The sequence below is a fragment of the Mesocricetus auratus genome, unplaced genomic scaffold (assembly GCF_017639785.1).
Source record: "Mesocricetus auratus isolate SY011 unplaced genomic scaffold, BCM_Maur_2.0 Super-Scaffold_100676, whole genome shotgun sequence".
Lineage (NCBI taxonomy): Eukaryota > Metazoa > Chordata > Mammalia > Rodentia > Cricetidae > Mesocricetus > Mesocricetus auratus.
In genome coordinates, this window is record NW_024429266.1 from 103,164,382 (window position 1) to 103,190,562 (window position 26,181).

The 26,181-nt window shown below is 54.0% G+C and overlaps 3 protein-coding genes across 6 annotated transcripts in view; 2 read left to right on the forward strand and 1 right to left on the reverse strand.

Moving 5' to 3' along the window:
- Nucleotides 1–14,208, reverse strand: part of Ap3d1 (adaptor related protein complex 3 subunit delta 1) — a 33,720-nt gene extending 19,512 nt beyond the window's left edge. For both annotated transcript variants that reach the window (XM_005083291.4, XM_021234849.2), the window contains exons 1-6: nt 13,887–14,208; nt 6,455–6,550; nt 5,508–5,588; nt 4,187–4,267; nt 1,793–1,900; nt 928–1,057 (exon numbers count right to left, since the gene is read on the reverse strand). In XM_005083291.4, coding sequence (XP_005083348.1) covers nt 928–1,057; nt 1,793–1,900; nt 4,187–4,267; nt 5,508–5,588; nt 6,455–6,550; nt 13,887–13,982 — 592 coding nt within the window. In that variant the 5' untranslated portion in view covers nt 13,983–14,208. The remainder of the gene's footprint in view (nt 1–927; nt 1,058–1,792; nt 1,901–4,186; nt 4,268–5,507; nt 5,589–6,454; nt 6,551–13,886) is intronic.
- LOC121137098 lies at nt 14,208–15,985 on the forward strand. The gene is made up of 2 exons (XM_040738947.1): nt 14,208–14,416; nt 14,626–15,985. Exons 1-2 carry the CDS (start codon nt 14,226–14,228, stop codon nt 15,044–15,046), a joined length of 612 nt encoding a protein of 203 aa, XP_040594881.1. The 5' UTR covers nt 14,208–14,225; the 3' UTR covers nt 15,047–15,985.
- A 7,944-nt stretch (nt 15,986–23,929) lies between these two features.
- Nucleotides 23,930–26,181, forward strand: part of Dot1l (DOT1 like histone lysine methyltransferase) — a 41,357-nt gene continuing 39,105 nt past the window's right edge. For 2 of the 3 annotated variants that reach the window (XM_005083288.4, XM_013123005.3), the window contains exon 1: nt 23,930–24,267. In XM_005083288.4, coding sequence (XP_005083345.1) covers nt 24,187–24,267 — 81 coding nt within the window. In that variant the 5' untranslated portion in view covers nt 23,930–24,186. The remainder of the gene's footprint in view (nt 24,268–26,181) is intronic. The other variant, XM_005083289.4, reaches the window with a different exon arrangement.

Below are 26,181 nucleotides of genomic sequence, written 5' to 3' on the forward strand. Positions count from 1 at the left end.
CAGTAGGCAAGCTCACTGAAGAGCCGTGTGACACTCTGGGCCTTCCCTCTTTCTTTAGAGGCCTGGCTCCACGGACTGTCTGAGCCTCCTGCTGTGAACACCCCAGCACCTGTACAAGCACTCATCAGCAGAGTGACGAGTGGGTCCCTTGCACTCCAATCGTAGGGATCTCACGGCACACTATGCCTCCAAGGGTCTGTGCTGGGCTGTGTGGTCTTGGGCCATGGGACCTGCTCCATTGCAAAGTGTGCACCTGTTAGCAGGCCTGGCCCCTTACTCAATGTGCAGTCCATCTCCTTCCAGGTCTCTGCCTCACACACAGCCTGAGGCCATGGGCTCCTGCTGGCAGGGCATCCAGATGTGCCACACACAGCACCATGTCTCAGGGCCCCAGGCAGCACAAGCCTGTGAGGAACACAGTGGTCACTCGCCTGTGTCTCATCCTGAGAGACGCTCCTGTGCTCGGATCCTAAATGAGCACAGCTTTAATCAAATGACATTTAAAGCCTTCACACCAGGACAGGCTCCAAAAACAATACAGAGAAACCCTGTCTCGAAAAACCAAAAACCAAAAAAAAAAAAAAAAAAAAAAAAAAAAGCCTCCACATGCTCCCCAGCTTCTCAGGCTCCATGTAAGGCCTACAGCACCCTGTGCTGCCCAGTACACTCTGCAGAGACGAGAGACGGGCACAGCTGCGCAGCTCCCAAGAGCTCCTGGGCTCCACCGACCTCACAGCAAGCTGGCTGCGCTGCACCTGCCAATCCACTCAGGCTAGGAGGGACCTGAGGTCCCGGCAGCCATGGAAGTCTCAACTCACTCTGTGTACTGTGGCTTGTGGATCCAAGGAGATTTGCAGTGGGGACCCAGATGGCCCCCACTCTCCCATCCACACAGGAGTTGGCTGGGCAGAGCTTCCTGTCACCAACCTGGGTCTGGGTCCTCCAGCTTTTCCTTGAGCCGGGGAAAGGCCGGACGCAGTGACTCAGGGTACTTGAGGAAAACCTTGTACATAATCAACACTGCCTTCTTCCTGATGTACGGCTTCGTGTGAGACATCTGTTGGGGCACTAGAGTGGTTAGCAACTTACTTGCCCAGCGAGTCACCAGCACCCCCAACTCATTCACACATCACTCCCCCCAACCCACCTAAAGCAGGCCCTGCTGCCCTCAGTCTCCACGTCTGTCAGCCTGGCCCAGATCGGCCTCCCTCCTACAGCAGATGTGCTGGGACCACGGAGGGATGCAAAGGCACTTGTAAAGCTGGTCTGGCTATGATGTGTAGCCCCGTGCCCAGGCTGCCCTCACTAGAGCCTGCTCCAGGACAGTCTCAGCACTGGCATTGGCAGGGGTACTCCCATCTCGTCAGGATACAGCTCTCTAGTTCACAGGGCTGGCAACGATCTGGAAGGCTATACAAGCCATAGTTCTACTAGTGCGCTGGACACAGGGCTGGCAACGATCTGGAAGGCCATATAAGCCATAGTTCTACTAGTGCGCTGGACAGCCTAACAATAGCCGCAGCCACCACAGAAAGGGATGGTGGCATGGCAGGTGCCTGCTAGATCTGCATGGGACAGCGGGCCCCCCCACAGTATTGATGAACTTTGGGACCACCAGGTGGGATCCAGGGGACAAACCCAGGGGACAGCAAGGCTGACTTTTGTGCAGTCCCACCAACCCCAGCAACTTTGAGGGCCTATTTCTGTCCCCTTACAGTGAGGGCTCAGCTCTGGGTTCTGGGCATCACTGGACGAAGGAAAAAGGGTAGCGCAGGCACACACACAAACTTACCAGGGTCATGATGTCATTTGCCAGGTCTCTGGCAAGATCTGGGGTAACAAAACAGGACAGACCAGTCAATGCCACTCCAGTGTCGTACTGGCTGGGGCTGCTCAGGTCCTGCAAGGGGACGGTAGGAGCATCAGTGCAGTCTCTTGGGACTATCTGATGTCTGTATCCCAGCAGCCCCGCAGTCCTGCAGCCCAGCAGGTCAGCATGAGGGGCATTTCACAGCTCCTCTGCTGTCATCGACAGGAACTAGGACACAAGTCAAAGGCAGAGAATAGGAAAGCTCTGCATGGAAGCCAACAGAGGCTACTTTGTAAGTCACAGCTCCTAGGCAAGGACTGCCCAGTCTTGGCAAGTCTGTAGGAACCTGCTTCTACTCAGACACTCCCCCATCATACCAGGGACAGTCCTCTGGCTGTTCCCAAGCTGATATGCTCTGGACCAGTGCTGAGCTCATCCTTCTAATGAGCAGAGGTCCTGAGGCAGAAGATCAAGGCAGAAGCTGTCCCTACCTCCCTCAATGTCTGTTGCCCTGACTCCCCACTCTCACTAAGGCAGTGCACGTCATTACAGGTGCCACATCGGCTTTGGAGGGCTCCCCAGCTGTGTCGTAGATGTACTGGGGTATGCTGCACCACAGTTAATAGAACACTGTGAGCTCTAAGGCCTTGTCCTATGCAGTGGGCTCAAACAGCATCAGAAGCTATGCTGAGTCCTTTTTCCTCAGAGGCCAGATTCTACAGTGTCACCTCCGGAAGGGACAGAGAAGCAAGCAGTGAGCAATGAGAGCACTGCCCTCCTCCTAGTAGGAAAGGCATCAGGAAGACACACAGAGGTGACAGGACGGCCAGGAGCTTGGCCTGGAGAGCCCTCACCCCAGGTTCCAGACTGTCTCAAACTGCACAGGGACTGCAGAGGCCTGAGACATGGGCTTGTGCTGAGTCAGCGCAGGCCCCTGCTGCAGACAGCAGGCCCCAGTCAGGACATCAGCTGATTGGGAATGTGTGCTGTGAATATGTTTCTCTTATTGGTTGATGAGTAAATGCTGATTGGCCAGTAGCCGGGCAGAAAGTATAGGTGGGGCTACCAGTCTAGGAGAATTCTGGGAAGAGGCAAGTCGGAGAGAGTGAGGAGAGAGAGAGAGAGAGAGAGAGAGAGAGAGAGAGAGAGAGAGAGAGAGAGAGAGAGAGAGAGAGAGAGAGAGAGAGAGGGAGGAGAGAGAGAGGGAGGTAGCTACCAGGAAGATAGGACACCAGGCATTCTCCGGTAAGCTAAGACCACACGGAGATACACAGATTAATAGAAATAGTTTAATAATTAAGAGACAGCTAGTCAATAAAAAGCCTGAGCCATCGGCCAAACAGTTTATAATTAATATAAACCTCTGTGTGTTATTTGAGACTGAGGGGCAGCAGGACCTGGCTGGACAAAACTTTTTCCATCTATAATTGGCAAATGCTGAGGTCAGCAGTAACTCCCCACACTTCTCTTAAAGAGCCAAGCTCCTATGCCTCTTAAAGAGGGGCTAAGCCCCGCGCCGCCTTGCACACTGGAGGCACACAGCAGGTAGACACAGCGGCCAGCCAATTCAGTCCTCATCTGACCCCGCTCGCCTCTGTAGCCCACTTCCCTTTCAGAGCCTGGCTTCTCCGACCAGGCCCCCCCACCCAGGACCCTGTTCCTTTAGAAAGCCCTGCCCACCTGGGCCCCTGCTGCTCCTGAAGGACTGATACTGAGACCCTTGCTCTTCTCAAAGCCCCTGGCCAGTCCAGGATCTGCTCCTGCAACTCTGGCAACTCAGCCTCCTGCCTGCCTCATAGCCCAGACACACGCCAGGTGGCTTACAGCCACCACAGCACCACTCGGCCCTGCACCTCCACCAGCTCCACCCTCATCAGCACCACGAGCACCTATGTGCCGTGCTCCCAATCATTCATCCCTCTCCCACCTGACTCCAGCTCACAACATCCTAAAACCCCAACTCCAGCCATCAGCTCACGCTGCAGGGGTCCAGCCCTGACTCCAGCATCTGTGAACATAGGGGTGTTTATTTATGACATAGGAGTCATAAATAAACGGGCTGGCCTCACGCGGGGGGGCGGCAGCCAGCACCCTATGGCCTGCAGCACCAGGCACGCAGGAAGGGGTGGGGCACGGTCAAGGACACCCACAGGCACTAGGAGCCTCTTGAGAGCCAGGGCAGCCTGGAAGAGCCAATGTGACGTGGAGGGACTGTGGCTGCCCCGCAGTAGTAAGCAGGGAGCCTCAAGCTGCAGCCTCAAACCCTCCAGACGGCAAGCTCAGTGACACGGAGGGCCTTGAAAAGCTGCCCCAGCCAGGGGCCCTCAGGGGTTGATGCTGTGGCTCACTTGAGCGGTAGGAAAGCATCGGGCCTACCTTGCGGATCTGGTTGGTGGTCAGCATGATGACATCGGTGCCTTCGTGGAAGCACTGGGAGGCGGCCAGGTAGCCCACGCGCTGCAGATCAATAGCCACAGCGTCAGAGCCTGTGGGGCCACTGCAGTCCCACCAGGACCACCCAGTAAACACTTGTAGGTATGCTGACAGCAGCGGAGCACCTGAAGCTCCAGGGGCTATGGAGGTTGACAGGCACTGGGACACCAGGTCCCAAGGCACCCTCCCTAATGCTCCCCAGCACAGCAGACACTTGTACCCAGGCAGCCCTGGTTTCTGTAATGTACCAGTTCACCCCTGCGACAGGGACTTGCTTGGGAGCTGGGTGCTGGGTGCATTCAGCATACGGCACACAGGCATGGAAGTAGACAGGGGAAACGTCCAAGGGGACCAGCGTGCCCAACTATGTCTACCAGAGGCTAGGAAATGACTTGATATGACAATACCCACAACCAGGTATCAGAGCCCCTGGGACAGCAGTGCTGATCAGCCTTGGCCACTAGGCCAGATATGCTCCAATCAAACACCACTACTGTTGCATAGGGCGGCACACTCTGTCATGGCAACACTTACAAGGCAGAGGCAGAAACTGCTGTGTAAGGCCAATCTCAGTTACAGGGGGTTCAAAGCCAGCCCACAGTGTGAAATGTCACAACCATCCCTACTAACCAGTGTCAAGCTGGGCGGTGGTGGCGCATGCCTTTAACCCCAGCACTCGGGAGGCAGAGGCAGGTGGGTCTCTGAGGCTGAGGCCAGTCTGGTCTACAGAGAGAGTGCCAGGACAACCTCCAAAGCAATATAAAAACCAAACCAAAATAAAATAAGATAAAATAAAGACAAGTTCTCAGACTATAACCAGACTGGATAGAACTCACAGCAATTCTCCTGTCTCAGCCCTTCATGTGCTAGAATTATAGGAACATGTGGCCACACATGTTACATTTTGGTTTTTGTTTCGTTTTGCAACAGCAATCCCTCAGGGTAGTCCTGATAAAGAGGCCTGGTATCTGTCTGTGGGGATGGGGACCAGCAGGAGCCACCACGGCCAGGCAAACACTTCAACACTGAGCCGCACCACGTGGTCACCTCTGGGAAGGGTGGCACAGGGGCAGAGTGGAGGGTGGCTGGACTCCAGGCAGGAGCTGCTGACAACCGTCTGTCTCAGGCCCTCCCCACTGGCAGGAAGGCTGAGCAAGGGCCACTGAGCACACACGCTCAAGGACAGACCCCCTGCTGGAGGACCCCTGCCCCTCAGGGACCTCACACACAGCACGCCTGCCTGCTAGGCATTCTGGGTCCTCACCTTGAATGTGAACTTGGAGGCACTCATAACTTCGATGATGTTAAAGGCAGCCCAGCTGATGTCGTACCCAAGCATCTGTAACTGTTAAGATGGGAAGCACCGTGGTTTATACTCAGGAAACACTGGGGCAAAGCTTTCAGCCACCATCAGAACACTCAAACCACGCACGGAAGAACAAAATGCATTCAGTCTGAACACATAAACTTCATCCATCACACGCCCTATTTTCTTTCCAACAAATGACTGACAAGGCTGGGGGTGCTTCACAGGGAGAGCTCAAGGGCGGAGCCCCGCCTAGAATCCCCAGTGAGGGGCTGGGGCATGGCTCAGAAGAGTCCCTGCCTGGCACGTGAGCGACTAGGTTTCTAATCCAGCACTTAAAATTAAAATTAACCCCAGCCCTCAGGAGGCAGCCTAGTCTACAGAGTGAGTTCCAGGACAGGCTCCAAAGCCACAGAGAAACCCTGTCTTAAAACTCCACCCCACCCCAAAAAAGAAAGCTGGGCGTTTGTGGCGCACGACTTTAATCCCAGCACTCGGGAGGCAGAGGCAGGCGGATCTCTGTGAGTTCCAGACCAGCCTGGTCTACCGATCGAGTTCCAGGATCAGCCTCCAAAGCAATACGGAGAAAGCCTTGATAAACAAAAACAAAAACAAAAAAGAAAGAAAGAAAAGGGACAGCTCTCCACAACGGCTAGTGAACTATCCTGTGACAGTCCTGTGGCACACTCCAGTACTGAGAATCAGCACGACACCTTTCGTCCCAACCTGAGGAGGAATGGGAATGGGGACAGAGAGCAGCCATGTTCACTACACCTGGAGCCAAAAGGGCAGGCAAGCTGAGCTGGGGCTTCCTCACCAGGCTCCCCAGCACTGGCCACGCATGTGACCAGCCTGCACCAGTCACAGGAGCATCATGCAGGACCACAGAGGAGACAGACACTCACATAGGTGAGCTTGCAGACGGCGTTGGCCTTCACAGCGATATTGTCCTGCTTCAGCTCCTGCTTGATCTCGTCGATGCACTGCGAGATGTACTTGGCCTGGGTGGGAAACAGTGGTGAGAGAGTGGGACAATCAGTGTAGGCCGGATGGAAGCTGTCAGCAGGTGTTCAGGGAGGTGGGCAGGAGGATGGAGAAGTTGAGTTGGCCTAGTTGCAGAGACCTGAACCAGGGCTACTGTAACCCAGGCAAGTATACACACTCCTGAGCTGTGTGTCAAGGCAACTGGACACTTATTTATTCTCTACTGGCAGGAAAAGCCCAGAACAGGGGAATGTAGAGGTGGGAAATAAGGTGAGGAACTGGGAGGGGCTAGTGACTGCTCTAGGTGGCAGGTGATCTACCCTTGCTACAGAGCCCACTGAACCTCCTTTCCCTCTCATGGGCTGTCTGCACAGTCCTACTCACTGGCATTCAGCCTTGGTCTCCCCCCCTCCCCTAGCGCAAGCCCAGCAAATCTACCAAATGACTTCTTGGGCCAGACAGGTCAGCCCAAGAGAGCTGAGGCATAAAGTCCCGAGAAGGGCTGACGTGGACCTGGGGAGGCCTGCTGACCCACTCCTGGACAAGCATAAATGGTCAAAGAGGGGCTTGGAACAATGCCACATCTGCCCAGGACACTGGTTCTGTCATTTGACAGTGGAACCAGCAGCCACCACCAGACCTTGATAGCATGTGTCACTGTTCCTTAATGACAGCCCAGAGCTACCTGCCTCCAGCTGTCACACCCCAGAGCCTCCCACCCCACCTCCATGGTCATGCATGGGGTATCAGGCTCCATCCCAAGGCCCTGTGAAGCTGATGTAGTAGGCTACTTGTGGGACCATCACTACCCAGGGCATCTTGTGAAGAGCCGCAGTTGTTCAGCACCGTCTCAACAACAGATTGATTTATCTGTTCTGGACTCTTGGTTTGTTCGCTTCCAGACAGGACTTCATGTAATGCAGACTACCATGTAGCTGAGGCTGGTACTGAACTCCTGACCCCATGGGATGGCAGGCATGGTCTACCATGCCTGGCTAAGCAGACTACTTTTCTGAATATTTTATGATCTCAACTGAGTCCAATGGAATAAGTGTTACCACAGCTTGCCTCAAGTGACTATATGCCACTCAGGGATCCTCAGCACCACCCTGCCACAGGAATGACCTTGCCTCTCCCTTCAAAGATCTGGGACTAAGCCAGGATCAGGTGGTGGCGACCGCCTTTAATCCCAGCACTCTGGAGGCAGAGGCAGGCGGATCTCTGTGAGTTCGAGGCCAGGCTGGACCGACAGCCTCCAAAACAATACAGAGAAACCCTGTCTCGTAAAAACAAAAACAACAAAAAAAACAAAAACAAACAAACAAACAAAAAAAGTTATCCCCTGTGTTGGAAAACAAACCAAAACTCCAGACTGTTAATGACTGAAAAGGGAAAAAAACACAAGACCAGCCAGCCCTTTGTGGGAAGAATGGACAATGGACCCTCAGCGGGAGGTGGGGAGGGGTGTGAAGAGTGAACCAAGTGGGAAACCCAGAAGGCCAGAGAGTTCCAGGACAGCCTCCAAAGCAATACAGGGAAAGCCTGTCTCGAAACACCAAAGAAAGAAAGAGGGGGTGGGCTGGGGAGATAGCTTGGTGGGTAAAGTGCTTTCCATGCTGAGGACCTGAGTTCAAATCACAGCAGCATGTGTGCAGTCCCAGTGCTCTGACAGTAACACAGAGGTGGAGAAAGAAACTTGAGGAGCACATGGGACAAGCTAGCCTGTTCACATCAGCAACAGCAGAGACTGCCCCAGATATGTGAGGGCTCTGGTGTAAAGTAATTCACGGAGTGGATTTTTACAGCCTCAGAGCAAGGGCTGAGGCTGTTGGGCTGAATCCCAGGAGGGGAACAGAACACAAGAGAGAAAATAGTTTTCAAAACAGTGACTCAAACCTGGCCCCATTTGGTGAGAGACAAGAAACTCACACTTCGGCCAGGATTGGTGACAATATGGCTTTAATCCCAGCACTCAGAAGGCAGAGGCAGGAAAATCTCTGTAAATGTGAGGCCAGCCTGGTCTACAGAGTGAGTTCCAGAACAGCCAGGACTATACAGAGAAACCCTTGAAAAAACAAACAGAGAAAGAAAAAGGAAAGAGTCCAAGAGACCCCAGCTCAAGGGGCAGCATGGAGCTGGAGATGCTCAGCAGTTACTGGCTGCTCTCAGAGGACAGGGTCTGACTGACCCCAGCACTTCAAGAGCTCACACAGTTTCTACTACAGCTCCAGAGAATCCAATGCCCTCCTCCAGCCTCCGCAGGCACTATGTGCCCAAGGTGTACAAACACACACACACCCTTATCCCAGGTGCCATGAGACTATGCAACAGTCTGCCCCACTACAGGTGCCCAAAGAAGACAGGCTTAGATACACTCCTTCCTGCTAGGCATCGTGGCCACACACTTTATTTTTATTTTATTTTATTTATTTATTTATTTATTTATTTTTGGTTTTTCGAGACAGGGTTTCTCTGTGGCTTTGGAGGCTGTCCTGGAACTAGCTCTGTAGACCAGGCTGGCCTCGAACTCACAGAGATCCGCCTGCCTCTGCCTCCTGAGTGCTGGGATTAAAGGCGTGCGCCACCACCGCCGGGCTGTGGCACACACTTTAAATCAGCACTCAGAGACAAGTAGATCTCTGGGAGTTTGAAGCCAGTTTGGCCCACAAAGCAAGGTCCAAGACAGCCAGAGCTATCAAGTGATACTCTATCTCAAAATACAAAAGAAAAACAACAGCAACAAAGATATGTTCCTGAAAACCAACTCAGCAAACTGTCCTTTGACCTCTACGTGGACACTGTGGCCTGTCCTGCAGGGCAGGGCTAGTCTCTCTTGTGGTCCAGGTGCATTTCCATCATCCCAGTACTTAAAAGGTGGAGGCAGGTAGGAGGATCTCTGAGTTTGAGGCCAGCCTGGGCTACAGTGTGAGACTCTGTCTCTAAAAGATATGAAAACCAAGAGCTAGTTCCAGGACAGTCTCCAAAGCCACAGAGAAACCCTGTCTCGAAAAACCAAAAAAAAAAAAAAAAAAAAAAAAAAAATGAAAACCAAGCCTGACCCTGAGTTTGATCCCTTGAAGGAACATGGTGGGGGAGGGGGTAAAACTAAACCAGGGCAGACATACTTTCTCCTGATGGTTTTGCTTTTTCGGTGCTGGAGAAGCCCAAGGCGTTGGGCAGTCCAGTGCCTGCTCATCATTGTGCTATGCCATAGTCCTGGACTTTTCAAACACACCTCACTGGGTAGCCCAAGCTGGCTTTAAAGGTGGAGTATCCTGCTTGTGCCTTCTTACAGCTGGCTTTGGGAAAGAGAGGGCTGCTTCATCAGGCTGATGAGATGGTGGCTGCCAAGCCCAGAGAAGCCAGGCAGTAAGGACCTAGCTTGTACTTACCGGTTGAGTCCTGAGATCCTGGGTTCCCAGGTAAACCTGGTAAGGTCATCATAAAAACACAGGAAAACTCAAGTGTCTGATAAGGACTACACCAGCCTACACACAAGCAGGAGGCAAGGCAGGAGGGGCTGACAAGCAGGGTGGCTCACGTTCTGGGAGACAGGCACATCCTCACAGGATAGAAGCCTCCCTGGGCTACTGTCTAGGCTTGGCAGGGCTGTCTCCTGTGGTTCCAGGGAGCACCTACATCTTGCTTGCTGCAAGCATCCAGAAGCTGCATGCCCTTAGCTCATGGCTCCTTCCTTCCACCAAAGACAGCAGTCTCCCAGACTCTGCCCCTCCACTGCCTGTCTTCCTCTGAGGACCTGATGGTGAGATTGGACCCAGATGATCCAGGATGCCCAGCTCAGGGACCTCGGTTCCTTTCTGGCACTGGAGAGTATGTGTTCACTGATCTCAGGTACACGGGCACCTCTGGTGGACAAAAGTCACCTCAGGGCACCCAAGTCATACAAAGATAAACGGAGTTGGAGAAGCAGCCCCACCTGCAGCACAGATAAGGAAATGTGGCTGCCTGAACCCGGGAAGTAAGGGGAAGTCTAGAGACTAAACGGTGCCGATCCCAGTGTAGGGACCCAGATAGCAGACAGGAAGCCTAATTTACAAAGAGAAGTCCTACCCGGGCGTTGGTGGCGCACCCCTTTAATCCCAGCACTCGGGAGGCAGAGGCAGGTGGATCTCTGTGAGTTCGAGACCAGCCTGGACTACCAAGCGAGTTCCAGGACAGCTTCCAAAGCCACAGAGAAACCCTGTCTCAAAAATCCAAAAAAAAAAAAAAAAAAAAAGAACACACCTAGAAGTGGCCCACAAAATGACCAACCTGGGCAAAATAGCAGCACTGTCTAAAAGCAAAAGCATCGGCCATTTGAGCTGGGCGCAGAATGAGCGGGAAAGAATGGCAGAAGCAGAGCAAACAACAGTTACCTCAGGCACTGTCTCCTCACAGCCCACATCTCAGGACAACCACTGACCCTGAGTACAGCACTACACACACCTGGGCTTTAACATGCTACAGCGACAGCCAAGTCCAACAAGGCCTTGTCGGTGGTGAATGAAGCCTGGCCACTAGCTAGAGCAGAAATGGTAGTGACCTTGGCACAAAGGGCACAGAGGAGTAGACTCAACCCACCTTCCTGAGCAAGGGTGGAGTCTGCCAGACTCACCTAGGATGCCACCATCAGTCAATGGGGTACCAAAGTGCCAGGTAACTTCCAAGAGCCAAGCAATTGAGCAGTACCAACATGGGCAAGGAGTATCTTCTGGAAATCAGTAACCCTGGCTCTACAGACATTGCCACAGGGAAGAACATCCCCCTCCACCTGACCTGTGGAGCTTTCTTTCAGAGGGGACAGCCAAAAACCCATGAGACAGCTATAGCAGCATCTCAGAAACAACCAGGCTGGCCTGATCCCACTGCATAGACCAGCCAGTGCCCAGAGGAAGCATACAGGAGAAAGTGGCCGAGCTAAACACAGCCAGGTGTTTGGAGACCTGCGAATGCAGACAAACTTACTATAGAGACACTGCAGAATTTTTTGTTGTTGTTGTTGTTTTCGAGACAGGGTTTCTCTATTGCTTTGGAGGCTGTCCTGGAACTCTCTCTGTAGACCAGGCTGGTCTCAAACTCACAGAGCTCCGCCTGCCTCTGTCTCCCAGTGCTGGGATTAAAGGCGTGCACAAAGTACCTGGGATAGAGGTTAGGGTCTCATGCCAGCTATGGAAGTAGATGCTTTGAAGGAGTGGAGGAAGTTAAGCTGCAAGGATGCTTTCTGTTTTTATTTAAAAACAGGAATGTGAGTCAGGTGATAGTGGCACACGCCTTTAATCCCAGCCCTCGGGAGGCAGAGGCATGAGGATCTCTGTGAGTTTCGGGCCAGCCTGGTCTACAGAGAGAGTTCCAGGACAGCCAGGGTTGTTACACAGAGAAATCTTGTCTTGACAAACCATAAATAAGTGAATGAATGAATGAATGAATGAATGAAAGATCACCTCAAAAATTAAAGGAAAAGCCACAAAACTTGTATAGTGCACATACCCACACAGCTCAAGCACTTGAAGGTTAAAGCTGGAGGATTACAACTCCTAGGCCAGTCTGGGTTGCACAGTGACACTGCTGTCAACACAACGCTGGGCAAGTGATAGCCACAGCATGGCTTCTGCTGCAAGGCTGGCTAGCAGGCACTGCACTGCACTGCATCAGCACCCCAGAGGAGTGAGTGCCTTCAGTCAGCACTAAGCCCAACACACTCAGGACCTTAAAGATGGGCCCTGAGCAGCAACAACTGGCCAGCCAGGTAGGAGAGACGGCTCGGCAGTTAAAGACAGGCTCGCAAGCAAAATCTTAGAGTGACCAGGCAGACAGCGCAGAAGCAACGTAGAAGCAGAGGCCTTGGAGGGTTTTCTGCACCTGTCTAGCTCTGTATTACTGAAAGTGCCTCCTGCGCTGTACACACATGTGAAGGCAGTATAATAAAAAACAATGTTTTAGCCAGGCATTGGCGGCGCTCGAGAGGCAGAGGCAGGTGGATCTCTGTGAGTTCGAGGCCAGCCTGGTCTACATAGTGAGATCCAGGACAGCCTCCAAAGCCAGAGAGAAACCCTGTCTTGGAAAACAAAACAAACAAAACCAATGTTTTACACAATACACACCAATTTTTAAAAACCACTGCCTCCACCTCTACCCCAGGGACAGCTGTGGGGCAGGCACACTCCATCCACATCAGTTCCCAATGAAGACATACACCTCGGAGGGCATGAAGAGCAAAACACAACACAGGCTCCTGAGGACACGTGCACACTCCTCAAAACCAGTCATCCCGGCACTGGGGAAACGGAGGCAGAACATGAGGTTCAAGCCAGCCTGGGGTTATGTCCCCAGCTAGAGCCTATTCGGGGTGCCCAAACTGGAGTGTGACCTGTCCTCGGGGTCCTGCAACAGGCTTCACAGAGGACACTCACTGACCGGAGGGGCATGAGGGGCGTGGAATCCCTTTCAGAGGTGAGAGAGCCACAAGAGAGCAAGAAGGAAATTTCAAGTTTCTCAGCCAGCCATTTCCACTGAACCAGCAGCCAGGGAGAGCTACTGCGTCCCTGCCACCAAGGTGGAGTAGCAGGTTAGGGGGCCGCAGAGAAACGGCTGTCCCAGTCGGGGGTCTGCTTCCTGCGTCTGTCACAGAGCAACCAGGGGCCAGCAGGTACCTGTCATGGGTGCCCTCTTTCAAGACGGGCCTCCTGCCCAGGAGAAGGCCTGTGTCCTTACATCGAGCCGGGCATTAGGCGCCGCTATCTCACTTCTTCCTTAATCTAGGTCACAGGCTGGAGGGAGAACAGGAAACGCTGCTTGTGGTCACAGCTTAACTTCTGGAAAAATCGTTTCCACACCCTGCCTGTCTTTTGCTGTCTCTGAGCTTTTCCACCTCTGAAGTCGGGGTTCCCCACTGCAGGACCCCCGGGTGCACCGGCTGCAAACACTGGCAGTTCACGGGATCGGGGGACGGGAACTGAGAGCTGCCAGGGCTGCCAAGCCCCCGACAGCAACCTGCACCTGCGTCTTCCCGACTGCACGGAGGCCGGCAGACCCACGACTTCTCTCTGGGCGGGTCCTCCGACCGCGCGACCCGCGATCTGACATCAGGCCCTGGGGGGGAAACCTAAGCGCGTGCGGCCAGAGCCCCCCAAGCAAGGGAGCGGCGGCTCGAGGAGGCCGGACGCTGGCTCCAAGCGGGCAGCTCGGAGCCTCAGGGAGTGGCCCGGGCTGGGCAGCGTCCGCTTCCAGACGGCGGGGGCTGCTGGGGGGGGGGGACCGACGCCCCGAGGAGCTGCGCAGAGCCGGGGCTCCCGGGCGGGCGGGACGCAGACGGCGGCGAGGCCGAGGCGGCCCTGCAGGCTCCGCGCCGCTCACCTCGTCCTCCTTGTGATTGCGGATGCCGCGGACCAGGTCCTGCAGGTTCTTGTCGAACATGCGGTCGATGCTACCCTTGACCATCTTGAGGGCCATCGCGGCGACCCGCGGGCTGAGGCCTCCGAGGGCAACGCCGCCGCCGCCGCCGCGGCCCCGGGAGGCGCAGGCACCCGGCGACCCCGCCTCAGGCGCGCGACGCGCTGCGCTTCCGGCCGCCGCGGAAGGGGCGACGTGGGGGCCAGAGCTACGGCTGCGGGCAGAGACCAGACTGAGGAGAGGGCGGCGAGAGGGGCCCCGCTCCCACAGAACGCTCGCCTCCCCGCTCCCAGCCGCTCGCAAATGGCGGCCAAGATGGCGGTGGGTCAGCTGACGGAGAGTCTCGGCGTCCCGGAAGCCCCACCTCATCAGCAGCTCCGCCCCCTCACTACGGTTTCCTTGACAACCGCGCGCCACCCAATAGGAAAGCAGCCACCTCGCGTCGATGCCTGTGTGGCCCACCCCTTCCTGGGCAGCACCCCGCAGTATGATTGGTGAGCAGATCCACACGCGTTCTAACCACGCCCCTTGAGGCCGACGCGAGTGGCGTCTCCCTAGTCCCCTGAATGACAGGAGTGGGGGCGTGGCTCGTGGGGGCGTGGCTCGTGGGGGCGTGGCAGCAGGAGGGCGGAGCTCCCACGTGGACCTTGTTCTGTGAGTTCCTGGTGGAAGCAACCAGCTCCGCCTTTTCTCAATCTAACAGGTGGCACGGCGGGAACCGGTGTCAGGAGTCGGTCCTAGCGGCAGTCCAGAGGCTGAGACTGGAGCATCAGGGGTTGCGGGCCAGCCTGGGCTATGTGGATCCCTGTCTGAAAATAGCAGCACAAGGCTCGGGGCGGACTCCGGAGGGAGCTCTGGGTTCCATTCCCTGCTCCCCACCCGCCTCCCCGTCATCCCAGCACTCGGGAGGCAGAGGCAGGAGAATCTGGAGTTCAGTGCCAGCCTTGAATACCGTAACGACTATACACAAACGTAAACAAAAATATCCGTGCCTGGAATCTCGCAGTGAGGGGCTGGGGGTGTGGTCAGGGTGGAGCCCCTCTCTCAGAATCCTGCAGTCAGGGGCTGAAGATGAATGGCTCAGTATTGAGTGTAATAGTGAGTTTGGAATGCATGAACTCTAGATTAATTCACCAACGCTGAAAATAAATGACAATATGTAGAAGCGGGGCTGGAGAGATGGCTCAGAGGTTAAGAGCGCTGACTGCTCTTCCAATGGGTGCTGGGCCCAATTCCTAGCACCCACTCAGTGGGAGACCTCCTCCCACAAAGCCCCACTTCCTAATCCTCCCCAGACAATCCCAGAAACTAGGAACCAAGCACTCAAACACAGGAGCCTATGGGAGCTCCACAGACATACCAGTAATAATAATAATATGAATATGAATATGAATACAGATAGGACTGGAGTGACCTGAAAACGGACATATTATCTAGTACTGCTCTTGCACAGAACTGAAGTTTGATTCCCAATACCAATGGGCCAAGTAGACTAACAGCCTCACCTTAACTCCAGTTCCAGGAGATTACATGCCCTCTTCTGGCCTCAGTGAGGAATTACACCCATGCCAGGCACAAGAAATCAAATAGGTAATCACACAAACACACGAATAAAAATAAAATTTAAAGATAAATCTTTACAATACATACAAAGGAAACTGAAGAGATAATGCTGTATTTAAAAGAGCTGGCTGCGCCGGGTGTGGAGGATCTCTGTGAGTTCGAGGTCAGCCTGGTCTACAGAGCAAGTTCCAGGACAGCCTCTAAAACAATACAGAGAAACCCGGTCTCGAAAAACCAAAAAAAAAAAAAAAAAAAAAAAAAAAAAGAAAGAAAGAAAGTGCTGGATTCTTCCCCCAGAGGATCTAGGGTCAATCCCTACAACCTGCCTGGAGGCCAATAGTGTAACTCTAGTTCCAGGGGATCCAAGACGTTCCCTGGTTTCCACAGACCAGGAATGCATGTGTTACACAGATATACATGTAAGCACAACATCCACACATAAAAAATAAATGAAGCCGGAGGGTGGTGGAGCACACCTTTAATACCACCACTTGGGAGGCAGAGGCAGGGGGATCTCTGTGAGTTCCAGGACAGCCTCCAAAGCTACACAGAGAAACCCTGCCTTGAAAAAAATAAATAAATAATAAATGAAGTAAATTTGTAAAGTTTTTTGTTGTTTTTCAAGACAAAGTTTCTGTGTATCACCCTGACTATCCTGAAACTCTCCCTGTAGACCAGGCTGGCCTGGAACTCAGAGATCCACCTGCCATTGCTTCCCCAGTACCGGAATAAATGGACACCACTGCTGCCCAGCCTAAGTAGCCAGGCAATGGGCATGATGACCCACCTCTCTAATCTCAGCCCTCGGAGGCAGAGCAAAGGGTATCTCTGTAAGTTCCAGGCCAGCCAGGTCTACATAATGGGTAGTTATTATATTCTAGTAGTTCTAGACCAGCCACAGCTATATAGAAAGACCGTATCAAGTACAACTCCCTGCAAAGCGTTTGCTCAGCAAGCAGGAGTTAATGGGTTCCTCCCTAGAACCAAAGAAACAGACCTATTAGGGACAGCACTCTATGAGGAGGCAGGAGGCTTAGGAACGGAAGGTCAGCCTGGTCTCCTGGAGATTCCGTTTTGACACATCAAAACAAACAAAGGAAACAATTTCACTTAATGGTGCTAGAAGAATATTTGACAGACAGTTCTTATATTACTGGGAGCTTTGGCAAGAGTCACAACGCTCAGTGTGGCCAGCAGGGGGCAATACTGGCCAGGCCCAGAGGTGGCAGCCTAAAAAGATGGACTTTATAAGACATTCATACCTCAGCTCTGAATCCCTTCATGCATCCACAAAGAATCCATCTGCCTACCCATCAACAACCCGCCCCCATCTACCCATTCACCCACCCATCCATGCATCCACCCATCCACCCATCCACACACCCACCCATCCATCCATCCATCCATCCATCCACCCATCCACAGACCTGTCCATCCACTCAGAACCATACTAGGAATCTAGTCTATTCCAAGTTTAGCAGTGGGCTGAGATCAGGTTGATGCTCAGTGTAAGAAGAAAGTTCCTCTGGCCGGTGGCAGTGCACACTTTTAATCCCAGCAATTGGGAGGCAGAGGCAGGCGGATCTTTAAGAGTTCCAGGTCAGCCTGGTCTACGGAGTGAGTTCCAGGACAGCCAGAGCTATACAGAGAAACCCTCTCTCAAAAAACAAAACTGAACAAAAACAAAAAAAAGCAAAGAGGAAGAAGAAGAGGAAGGAGGAGGAGGAGGGGGAAGAGGAGGAGGAGGTTAGAAGATTCCAGGAAGAGCAGTCAGATGCAGGAACAAAGTGAAGGTTAGCAGAAGGTTAGCTCTAGGTTCCAGCTCAAGCAGAAGATGAACAAACAAAAGCAGCCCAGCCTGTTGAGGATGTGGAGGAGGTTCCTAGGGCTGAAGAAGCGTGCATGCAGATGAGCTGTGTGGGCTAGTCAGGCCACATGAGTCATTGCCTCACAGGAACATTCGCTGAGTGTCCGTGGTGTGCTTATGTGAGCTCTTCTTGCCAACCCTGTGACTGGAGATGATGGTAACTGCCCCAGTTAGCACTGAAAATCCACTTGACACAACTGAGGGACCCCCTGAGGAACTGCTCACTCCCGCCTACGGGTGGGCACGTTTGTGTGGGATTGTCTTGACAGTTAATTCTGTGTGGACAGCCAGCAGGCCTGCTTCGGGCTCCCGCCGTGAATCCCTGCCTGCTTCACACCAGCGAAGGACTTTCTATGAGAGAGGACGTCAAGTGAAATCTTCCCTGTGTGGTCGTTAGCCAGGGTTTTGTCACAGCAGCAGCAATGCAACTTGAATGGTCATGTCCATTCTGTTCTCCAAAGCTGAGGCTCATGGGAACTCTCCTCGGACCTCTGAGGGCCCCTGAAGGCATGAAGGCATATGGTTCCCATACATACATTGACACACACACATGCAAAAGCTAAATAAAATAACATATTTTAAAGAAAAAGCAGAGGTCACTGGGCATTGGTGGCATACACCATTTATCCCAGCACTCGGGAGGCAGAGGCAGGCGGATCTCTGTGAGTTCGAGGCCAGCCTGGTCTACAGAGCAAGTTCCAGGACAGAGAAACCCTGTCTTGAACCCCCCCAAAAAAAAGAAAAGAAGAAGAAGCAGAGGTTAGAAGCCATGAAGCCCATTAACCCAGCCCCCACTGTTCCCACTACTCAAACTCTCCCCTTTGACCCCAAGCCATCAACACAGCGTTTGCCTCAGAGGGCCTCCCTGGTTTGCAGCCTTTGCATGCAACGCTTTGAGCTGTGTCAGTCATACAGAGCTGAGACAAAGCTACGTACAAAGACCCTTCTCAAGTATGTAGCCAAGGCATCCACTCTCATCTGCGGTTCCTCCGGGGATCGATGGATCGAACCCCAACTCGTCTCCTTTTAGGGCCCAGCTCCGAGTTTCTCCCGGGCCAGTTGGTGCCTGTTTGTGGCTGGTCTCTGGGACCGGGCACGCGCTCGTCACTTTCGCCAGTGTCCTTGGTGTGAACGCTCACTCTGAGGCAGGTTATACCACGCCACTGGCCCATTGTCATGGGCAGAAATAAGTCTGGTCACCGCTAAGTCACTCATGTGGACTCTCTCTAAGCATCAAATAGGGCGATTGCTCAGTGGTAGTGGGCTTGCCCATCGTCTCTGGCTGCTGAGACAAGACATGCAGGCGAAATCGGCTTTATTTATAAGACAAAGGCTTATTTGGCTCAAAGTTCCAGATTGCAGTGCATCATTTGGGAGAAGTCGCAGTCACAAGGGGCTAACAGAGCGGGAGCATTGCATCCAGTCCTGAAGCCCGGAGAAGGGGGCTGGAGCATTGGCTCCACTCCTGAGAGGGAATACTGTTCTTGCAGAGGGCTGGATTTCAGTTTCCATAACACAGATGAGCCTGTAACTGCAGCCTCACAGCTATCTCTTGCCTCTGGCTCCCATGGGCAACAACTCACATGCATATATACACACACAATCAAAACAAGATCTTTTTTAAAAAGGTTTATTTATTATGTATACAGCATATGTCTGTATGCCCACAGGCCAGAAGAGGGCGCCAGATCTCATTACAGAAGGTTGTGATCCACCATGTGATTGCTGGGAATTGAACTCAGGACCTCTGGAAGAGCAGCCAGTGCTCTTAACCTCTGAGCCATCTCTCCAGCCCCAAAACAAGATCTTAACAAAATAAAAGGTGCCAAGTGTGGTGGTGGACACCTTTAATCCGAGAACAACAGAGGCAGAAGGATCTCTGTGAGTTGGAGGCCTCCCTGGTCTACAGAGTGCATTCCTGGTCAAAGCTACAACAACAAGGAAATTGATGGGGGCAGGGGCTCTAGAAAGATAGCCCAACAGTTAAGAACCCTGGCTGTTCTTCAAGAGAATCCCGGTTCAATTCCCAACACCCACATGGTGTTGGAAACCATCAATAACTTCAGTTCAGGGGACCCAACATCCTCACACAGACATATATGCAGTCAAACCACCAATGCACATAAAATTTAAGCTGGTTGATGGTGGTGCATGCCTTTAATCCCAGCACTCGGGAGGCAGAGGCAGGAGGATCTTTGTGAGTTCGAGACCAGCCTGGTCTACAAGAGCTAGTTCCAGGACAGCCTCCAAAGCCACAGAGAAACCCTGTCTCGAAAAAAGAAAATAAAAAAGCTGGTTGGCAGGGCTGTAAGTCAGGCCACACTCCTCTCCCTTTTTGCAGCTCCGGATGCCACCTTCCTAGGGGCCTCTTCTGGAGGATGAAGTGGCTTTCCACAGCCCCGGAGCTCTCCGTGGTGCTGAATTTCCCCTGCGCTTGCCTGTCCTGAGGAAGGTTGGAGAATCCAGGGTCCCTCCACCTCCATCTTGCTAATTCCAGTTCCCCAATCCTTCTTTCTTTTTCAAGATTTTTAAAATTTTACCTATATTGTACTCTATCTGCATATACACGTGCAGGCCAGAAGAGGGCGCCAGATCCTATTAGAGATGGTTGTGAGTCACCATGTGGTTGCTGGGAATTGAACTCAGGACCTCTGAAAGACCAGCCAGTACTCTTAACCTCTGAGCCATCTCTCCAGCCCCCCCCTCCAGCATTCTTAGTGACAACACTAGATTTGCTGTGTATATGCGCTCAAGTATCTACATGTGAAGGCCAGAGACCGACCTTGGGTGTGACTCCTCAGATTCTGTCTCTCACTGCACTTAACTGGCCAGAGACTCCCCTGTCTCTGCCTCCCTGGTGCTGGGACCACAAGTGTACACCACCAATGCTGGGCCTATTGTGAGTTCTGGGAATCAAACTTAGGCCCTCAAGCCTGCGTGGCAGGCGCCTTACCAATTCCTCCCAGCCCTCTGGTGTTTGATTCTAATTTATTTAGTTTTTATTTGGATTTTTAGACAGGGTTTCTCTTTGTATTGTAGCCTTAGTTTGTCGTTGACTATTCTGGAACTCTCTCTGTAGACCAGGCTGGTCTCGAACTCACAGAGATCAGCCTGCCTCTGCCTCCCGAGTGCTGGGATTAAAGGTGTGTGTCACCACTGACTTTACCAGCATGGATGTCAGTGAAGTCCACTGAATGGAGATGCAATGTGACCTGCCACTTCAAGTCCCTGAGACCAGAACTTCCCTGGCAGGAACCCAGTGCCTTCCCTTTCCCTCGGTGCCTCCATCAGGAAGTTATCCCAGCAAGGCCTTAAGTGCCATGTAGGCTTGCACAGACAGACATGGTGGGGAAGGACGGGGGATCCAGCAGAGACTGTGCTCTGCAGTCACAACGCCACTGACTCTCAACCTATCTTCCCACCTGTCACTTACCACCCCAGCCCAGGCCCTGAAGCAAGCTGGACCTTATGCATGCTCCTTAGGCCCTGTGATGCTGGCTGTAAAAAAGATTTGTGTGTGTGTGTTTTGCCTGGACGCATGTCTGTGCATGCAAGTACCCGCAGAGACCAGAAGGGGGCATCAGATCTCCTGGAGCTGGAGTCACAGACGGTTGTGAGCTGCCATGTGGGTGCTGGGAACCAAACCTGGGTCCTCTACAAGAGCAGCCAGTGCTGTTAACTGCGAGCCGTCTCTCCAGGTTCCATTCCCTTTTTTTTTTCTTCTTTGAGACAGGGTTTCTCTGTATTGTTTTGGAGACTGTCCTGGAACTCACTGTATAGACCAGAGCCTCTGCCTCCCGAGTGCTGGGATTAAAGGCATGAGCCACCACCGCCTGGCTTCCTTTTTATTTTTAAGATATATTTATTATGTATACAGTATTTTGCCTCTGTGTATTCCTGCAGGTCTGAAGGTGGTAGTGAGCCACCATGTGGTTGCTGGGAATTGAACTCAGGACCTCCGTAAGAGCAGCCAGTGCTCTTAACCTCTGAGCCATCTCTCCAGTCCCCTTTTTTTGCTTTTTTAGGATAGGGTTTCTCTGTGTAACAGCCCTGCCTGGAACTGGCTCTATAGACCAGGCTGACCTTGAATTCACAGACATCCACTTGCCTCTGCCTACGATTGCTAGATTCAAAGGCGTGCACACCACTGTCGGACTCAACCCACTCTTGAGCCAGAGAGTGTCTCTAAGCCTGGAACTCACTGATTAGGCTAGGCTAGCTCCTGCATCTGCCTTCCCAGGTCCTGAATTCCAGGTGTAGGCAGCCAGCACACCCGGGCTGGTAGTCATGTGGGGGTGCCAGGACCAAACCCAGACGCTTGACTTTGCGAGGTGACGTCCTCGTTGACTGAGCTGTTCCTCTAGCTCCCCCAGCTTTTCTCTTTTGTGTGTGAGCTTCCTTGGTGTGACAGCAGGTGTGTGTGGAGGTCTGAGGTCAAGGTCCAGTGTTTTTCTCCAACCCTCTCCACCTTAGACATTGAAGTGAGGTCTCTCCATTGAAGCTAGCTGGGCTCGGATGAGTGTAGCCACTCAGTTTACTCTGGGATGCCCTGTCTGCCTCCTGTGTGCTGGGATTAGCACCAGGCCCATGGGGCACTGACATGGGTCCTGGGGGTCCTAACTCTATGGCAAGCACTTTTTCACTTTTTTCTTTGCTTCCCCTTTTTTTTTTTTTCCTGACACAGGGTTTCTCTGTACCTTTGTAGCCTGTCCTGGAACTCGCTCTGTAGACCAGATTGGCCTCAAACTCATAGAGATCCCCATCTGCCTCCCTACTGCTGGCCTGCACCACCACCACTCAGCAGCAGTGGAGCCTCCTAGCCCAGGCTGACTTCAAGCTTACTATACAGCTGAGGGCAGCCTTGAACTCCTCATCGCTCTGGGTCCACCTCCCAGGGCTGGGGTGGGAGACTACATCACCAAACCCAGGTTAGGAGTTGCTGGTGATGCAACCCAGAGCTTCCCGAATGCTAGGGCAGCCCTCCACCCACTTAGCCCCATACTTGGTGTTTGCTGGAACTTTCGATCCTCCACCTCAGCCTCAGGAGTGCTGGGAGTACAAGCACGGTGCTGGTTGGGAGGGGGTGGCTGGGCGCAAACCCCGGTCTTCCTCGGCTATTACTCAGGCTTCCAGAAATAGAGCCGCGTGCGCACAGATATAGAGACAGAGGTTTATTTTAAGATGTGACTCACAATTCTGTGGGCTGTAAGCCCAAAATTAGCACGGTCGGCCAGCAGCCTTGAGACCAAGGAAGCAGGGAGCTACAGAGGAACTTCAAAGACGAGGGGGAGGGGACACGGACGGACTTCCCTCTTCCTCTGGACTCATGTGGGGAGACCTCTCTCCCTGGACCCACAGCGGGCGGCCTTTGCTTATTTCAGATGATGGTCGAGGCTGATAACAAAGAGTCAAAAGGCGTCTGGGCACAACCAATATCCCCTCACATCCCAGCGTCTGGGGATCTGAGGCGACCTGCGCAATTTAGGAATATTACATACCAAATAGTCAAGATTGGGGTGTGGTCAGGGTGGAGCCCCGCCTAGATCACATCCCCAGTGAGAGGCTGGGGCGTGGTTTGGGGATCTTGCATAGCTTCCAGGAGACACCAGGTTCTATCCTTAGCTCTGGCAAAGAAAGCAAGGGGAACCCGGGAAATTGCCCCCAAGGCCACTAAATGGGCTTAGGAATTACAGTGATGGGATGTTGTCTTGTAGGGGAAAGATGGAGTTTCGCGCTGGGCAATATACAGAAAAGTAGAAATTGATGCCCAAGACGTGAGAAGGAGGCTCTGCCCTGGAGTAATATCAGTCAGATTAGGAAAGGGTACAGGACTGCACCGCCTAGCCGGTGCTCCCTTTTCTTCCCGTTCTTTCTTTGTAAGATTTAGTTATTATGTATGCAGTGTTCTGCAGGCCACAAGAGGGCACCGGATCTCATTACAGGTGGTTGTGAGCCACCATATAGTTTTGGGAACTGAACTCAGGTCCTCTGGAAGAACAGGCAGTGCTCTTAATCTCTGAGCAGTGTCTCCAGCCCCTGAAGGTTTTATTTTAGAAAAGGAATAAAAAGAAGTCAGGCATCGAGACACACACACCTTTGATCCCAGCACTCGGGAGGCAGAGGCAGAAGAATCTCTGTGAGTTCGAGACCAGTCTGGTTTTCAGAGTTCCAGTGCAGCCAGGGCTACATAGGGAAACTGTCTCCAAAATCAGAAAAAAGAAAAGGAAAAAAGAAAAATGAAAAGACAAGTAAAAAGAAGAAAAGGAAAGAGGAAATAAAAAAAAAGAAAGGCGAGCCTGCGAAGTTGGCATTTGAATTTGCGTCCTTGCTGGTCTCTCTCGGATTCCTCTGCAGGGTTTTCCCGGGTCCCCCTTCCCGGCGGGCGGGGGCGTTCGAGGGCAACCGAGGACGTGCGTACGCGCTTGCGTGCTACGTGCGTGCGTCGGCCGGAGGCGGGCGAGTCCAAGGGGGCGTGGCGTGCGAGGGGTGGCGCGCGCGGCGCGGTGGGCGGAGGCTCTGGGCGCGCACCGCTTCTTGGCTCCCGGCCTCCCCCGCGCGCGCGCGCCGAGTGGTTCAGCCCGACCCCCCGGCTCATTGTGCCTTCTTCTCACGCCGGCCCAAGATGGCGGCGGCGCTAGACGCCCCGGGCCTGTGACTCCTACAAAGAGGGGAGCCGGGGCCGCACGGGAGCGGCGGCCGAGGCGCAGGCCGGGCCATCTGTCCTCAGCCGTCCGCCCCGCGTCCGCCCGCCCCCGCCCGCCCGGCTTCCCGCCGGCGGCCCCGCCCCTCCCCCAACCGTCTGCCTAGCATGGTGCGGCGGCCGCGCGCGCCGACATGGGCGAGAAGCTGGAGCTGAGGCTCAAGTCGCCAGTGGGCGCCGAGCCCGCCGTCTACCCGTGGCCGCTGCCGGTCTACGTGAGTGTGCTGGCGGGGCGGCTGGGGCCGGGGGCCGCGGGGCTCCGGGGCTCGGCGGCGGCGGCCGGTCCTTGGCCGTTCCCGGCCCGCGCCCGTGGCTGCCGTTGCCCCGGCGAGCCCGTCGCGCTGTGGCCGCCGCCGGCCCGGGGCCCCGCGGCTCCGCGCGTTGCGGACCTGAGTCGGCGGCGTCGGTGTGGGCAGGGGGACGGGGGCGTCGTCCCCTCGTGCTGTCACCCCCTCACACCGTCGTCTCTGTCTCGTCCTGCCGTCTGTCCGGGTCGTGCCCTCTCAGGTTGTCACCGTTGGTGTTGGGGGAGGTTGGCCATTCATGTGGTTTAGGTTGTCCCCCGTGCTGGTGGCATGGTGGGAGGGGTTCTGCAAAGTTGTTCTTCGATGACAGTGGGCTAGGCTGCAAGGTCCTGGAACGTTTGGGAGGTTGTCACCTTACTTTGTACCTGTCGTGTGGTCCGACGTCGGTGGCCTGGCGACACACCACAATCTCGAGCAGCGGTGGCTCGCGTGGGGCCGGTGTCGGGAGAAGCTTTGCAGTCGGAGAGGCTGTCCCCGGTTTTGGTGGGCCGAGCGGGTGAGACCCTGAAGACTGAGGGTGTTAGTTACCCTCTAACCCTAATGAGCCTTGGAAAATGATCAGCTTCGTGGGGGAGCCAGAGGCCCCGCAGGAGAGCCTGGGAAGTCAGCTCCTGGTCCCTGGTGACGCTGTGTATGGTCCGTGGGTGCTGTTGCCCCGCGGAATACTGTCCGTGCCCTGGGACGCCCGCCCCCCGACCCCAGCCTCTTCCCACCGCAGTTCGGTGTGTGTTCTTGAAAATTCCTACAAGAGCCAGGTGGCGGGCACAGCCTTTAGTCCCAGCACTTGGGAGGCAGAGGCAGGCGGATCTGTGAGCTCTACAGAGAGTTCCAGGTTTCTGGCCTGCCTAGGAGTCTGAGGAGTTGGAGACATTGTCCCCTCGTGTTGCTGCTGCCTAACGGGGCCTTGGGCTGTCTGGACGGGGAGGACACACTTCCTGGTGTTCTGTTAGGATGTAGGCGCTCTGATTTCAGGGTCACCGTCCACTCCTGTCAGGGTAGAGCTCTGTGAGCTGTGGCCACCGTCACCGTTGAGGTGCAGCGCACGAGCCATCCGCACCTTCCCTTGACTGTCCCTGTTACCGCCTCTTACCGCCTGGCCTGTCACACTGTCTTCTGCTGGCCCCGTGACTGGAGTGCTCACCAGGGAGAATGCGTCTGAAGCTCGCCCGCCCACACTGTCTGAGGGGTGGGGTTGCCCCTAGTTGTCTTCCAGCTGTGCAGCGTCCTTTAGGCAGTGAGCCAGTTAGGTGGTCATTCATTGTTAGTCACAGCACGCCTGGGCTGGTCCAGTGTTACTTTTTCTACCATTTCTTTGGTCTTGTTACATGGCTGTGGCTGGCCTGGAGCATTCACTGGTGTTCCACTTCTGCCTCCAGTGCTGGGGTGATAGGCTTGCACACGTGTGTGTGTGTGTGTGTGTGTGTATGTGGTGTGTGAGAGAGTGTTTGAGAGTGTGTGTGTGAGAGTGTGTGTGAGAGTGTGTGTGAGTGTGTGTGAGAGTGTGTGTGTGAGAGTGTGGTGTGTGTGTGAGTGTGTGTGTGAGTGTGTGTGCGATGTGTATGTGTGTGGTGTGTGGTATGTGTGTGCACGCGTGCGCGTGTGTGTTTGTGTATGTGTGTGCATGCACGAACGCACATTAGAGGCTGTGAGCCCAGATGCCTGCTTGTGGACTCATTCAAGCTGTAGTAGTCCCTGGGAGTACCACGAGATGGGTTGCTAGGTCTGTAGTGAGTGGACAGTCACCAGCCTGAATCACCAGAGTTGTCATATCTGAGTACGAAGGGTTACAAAATGGATCGAAGCCCTGTTGCTGCCCCAGTGGAG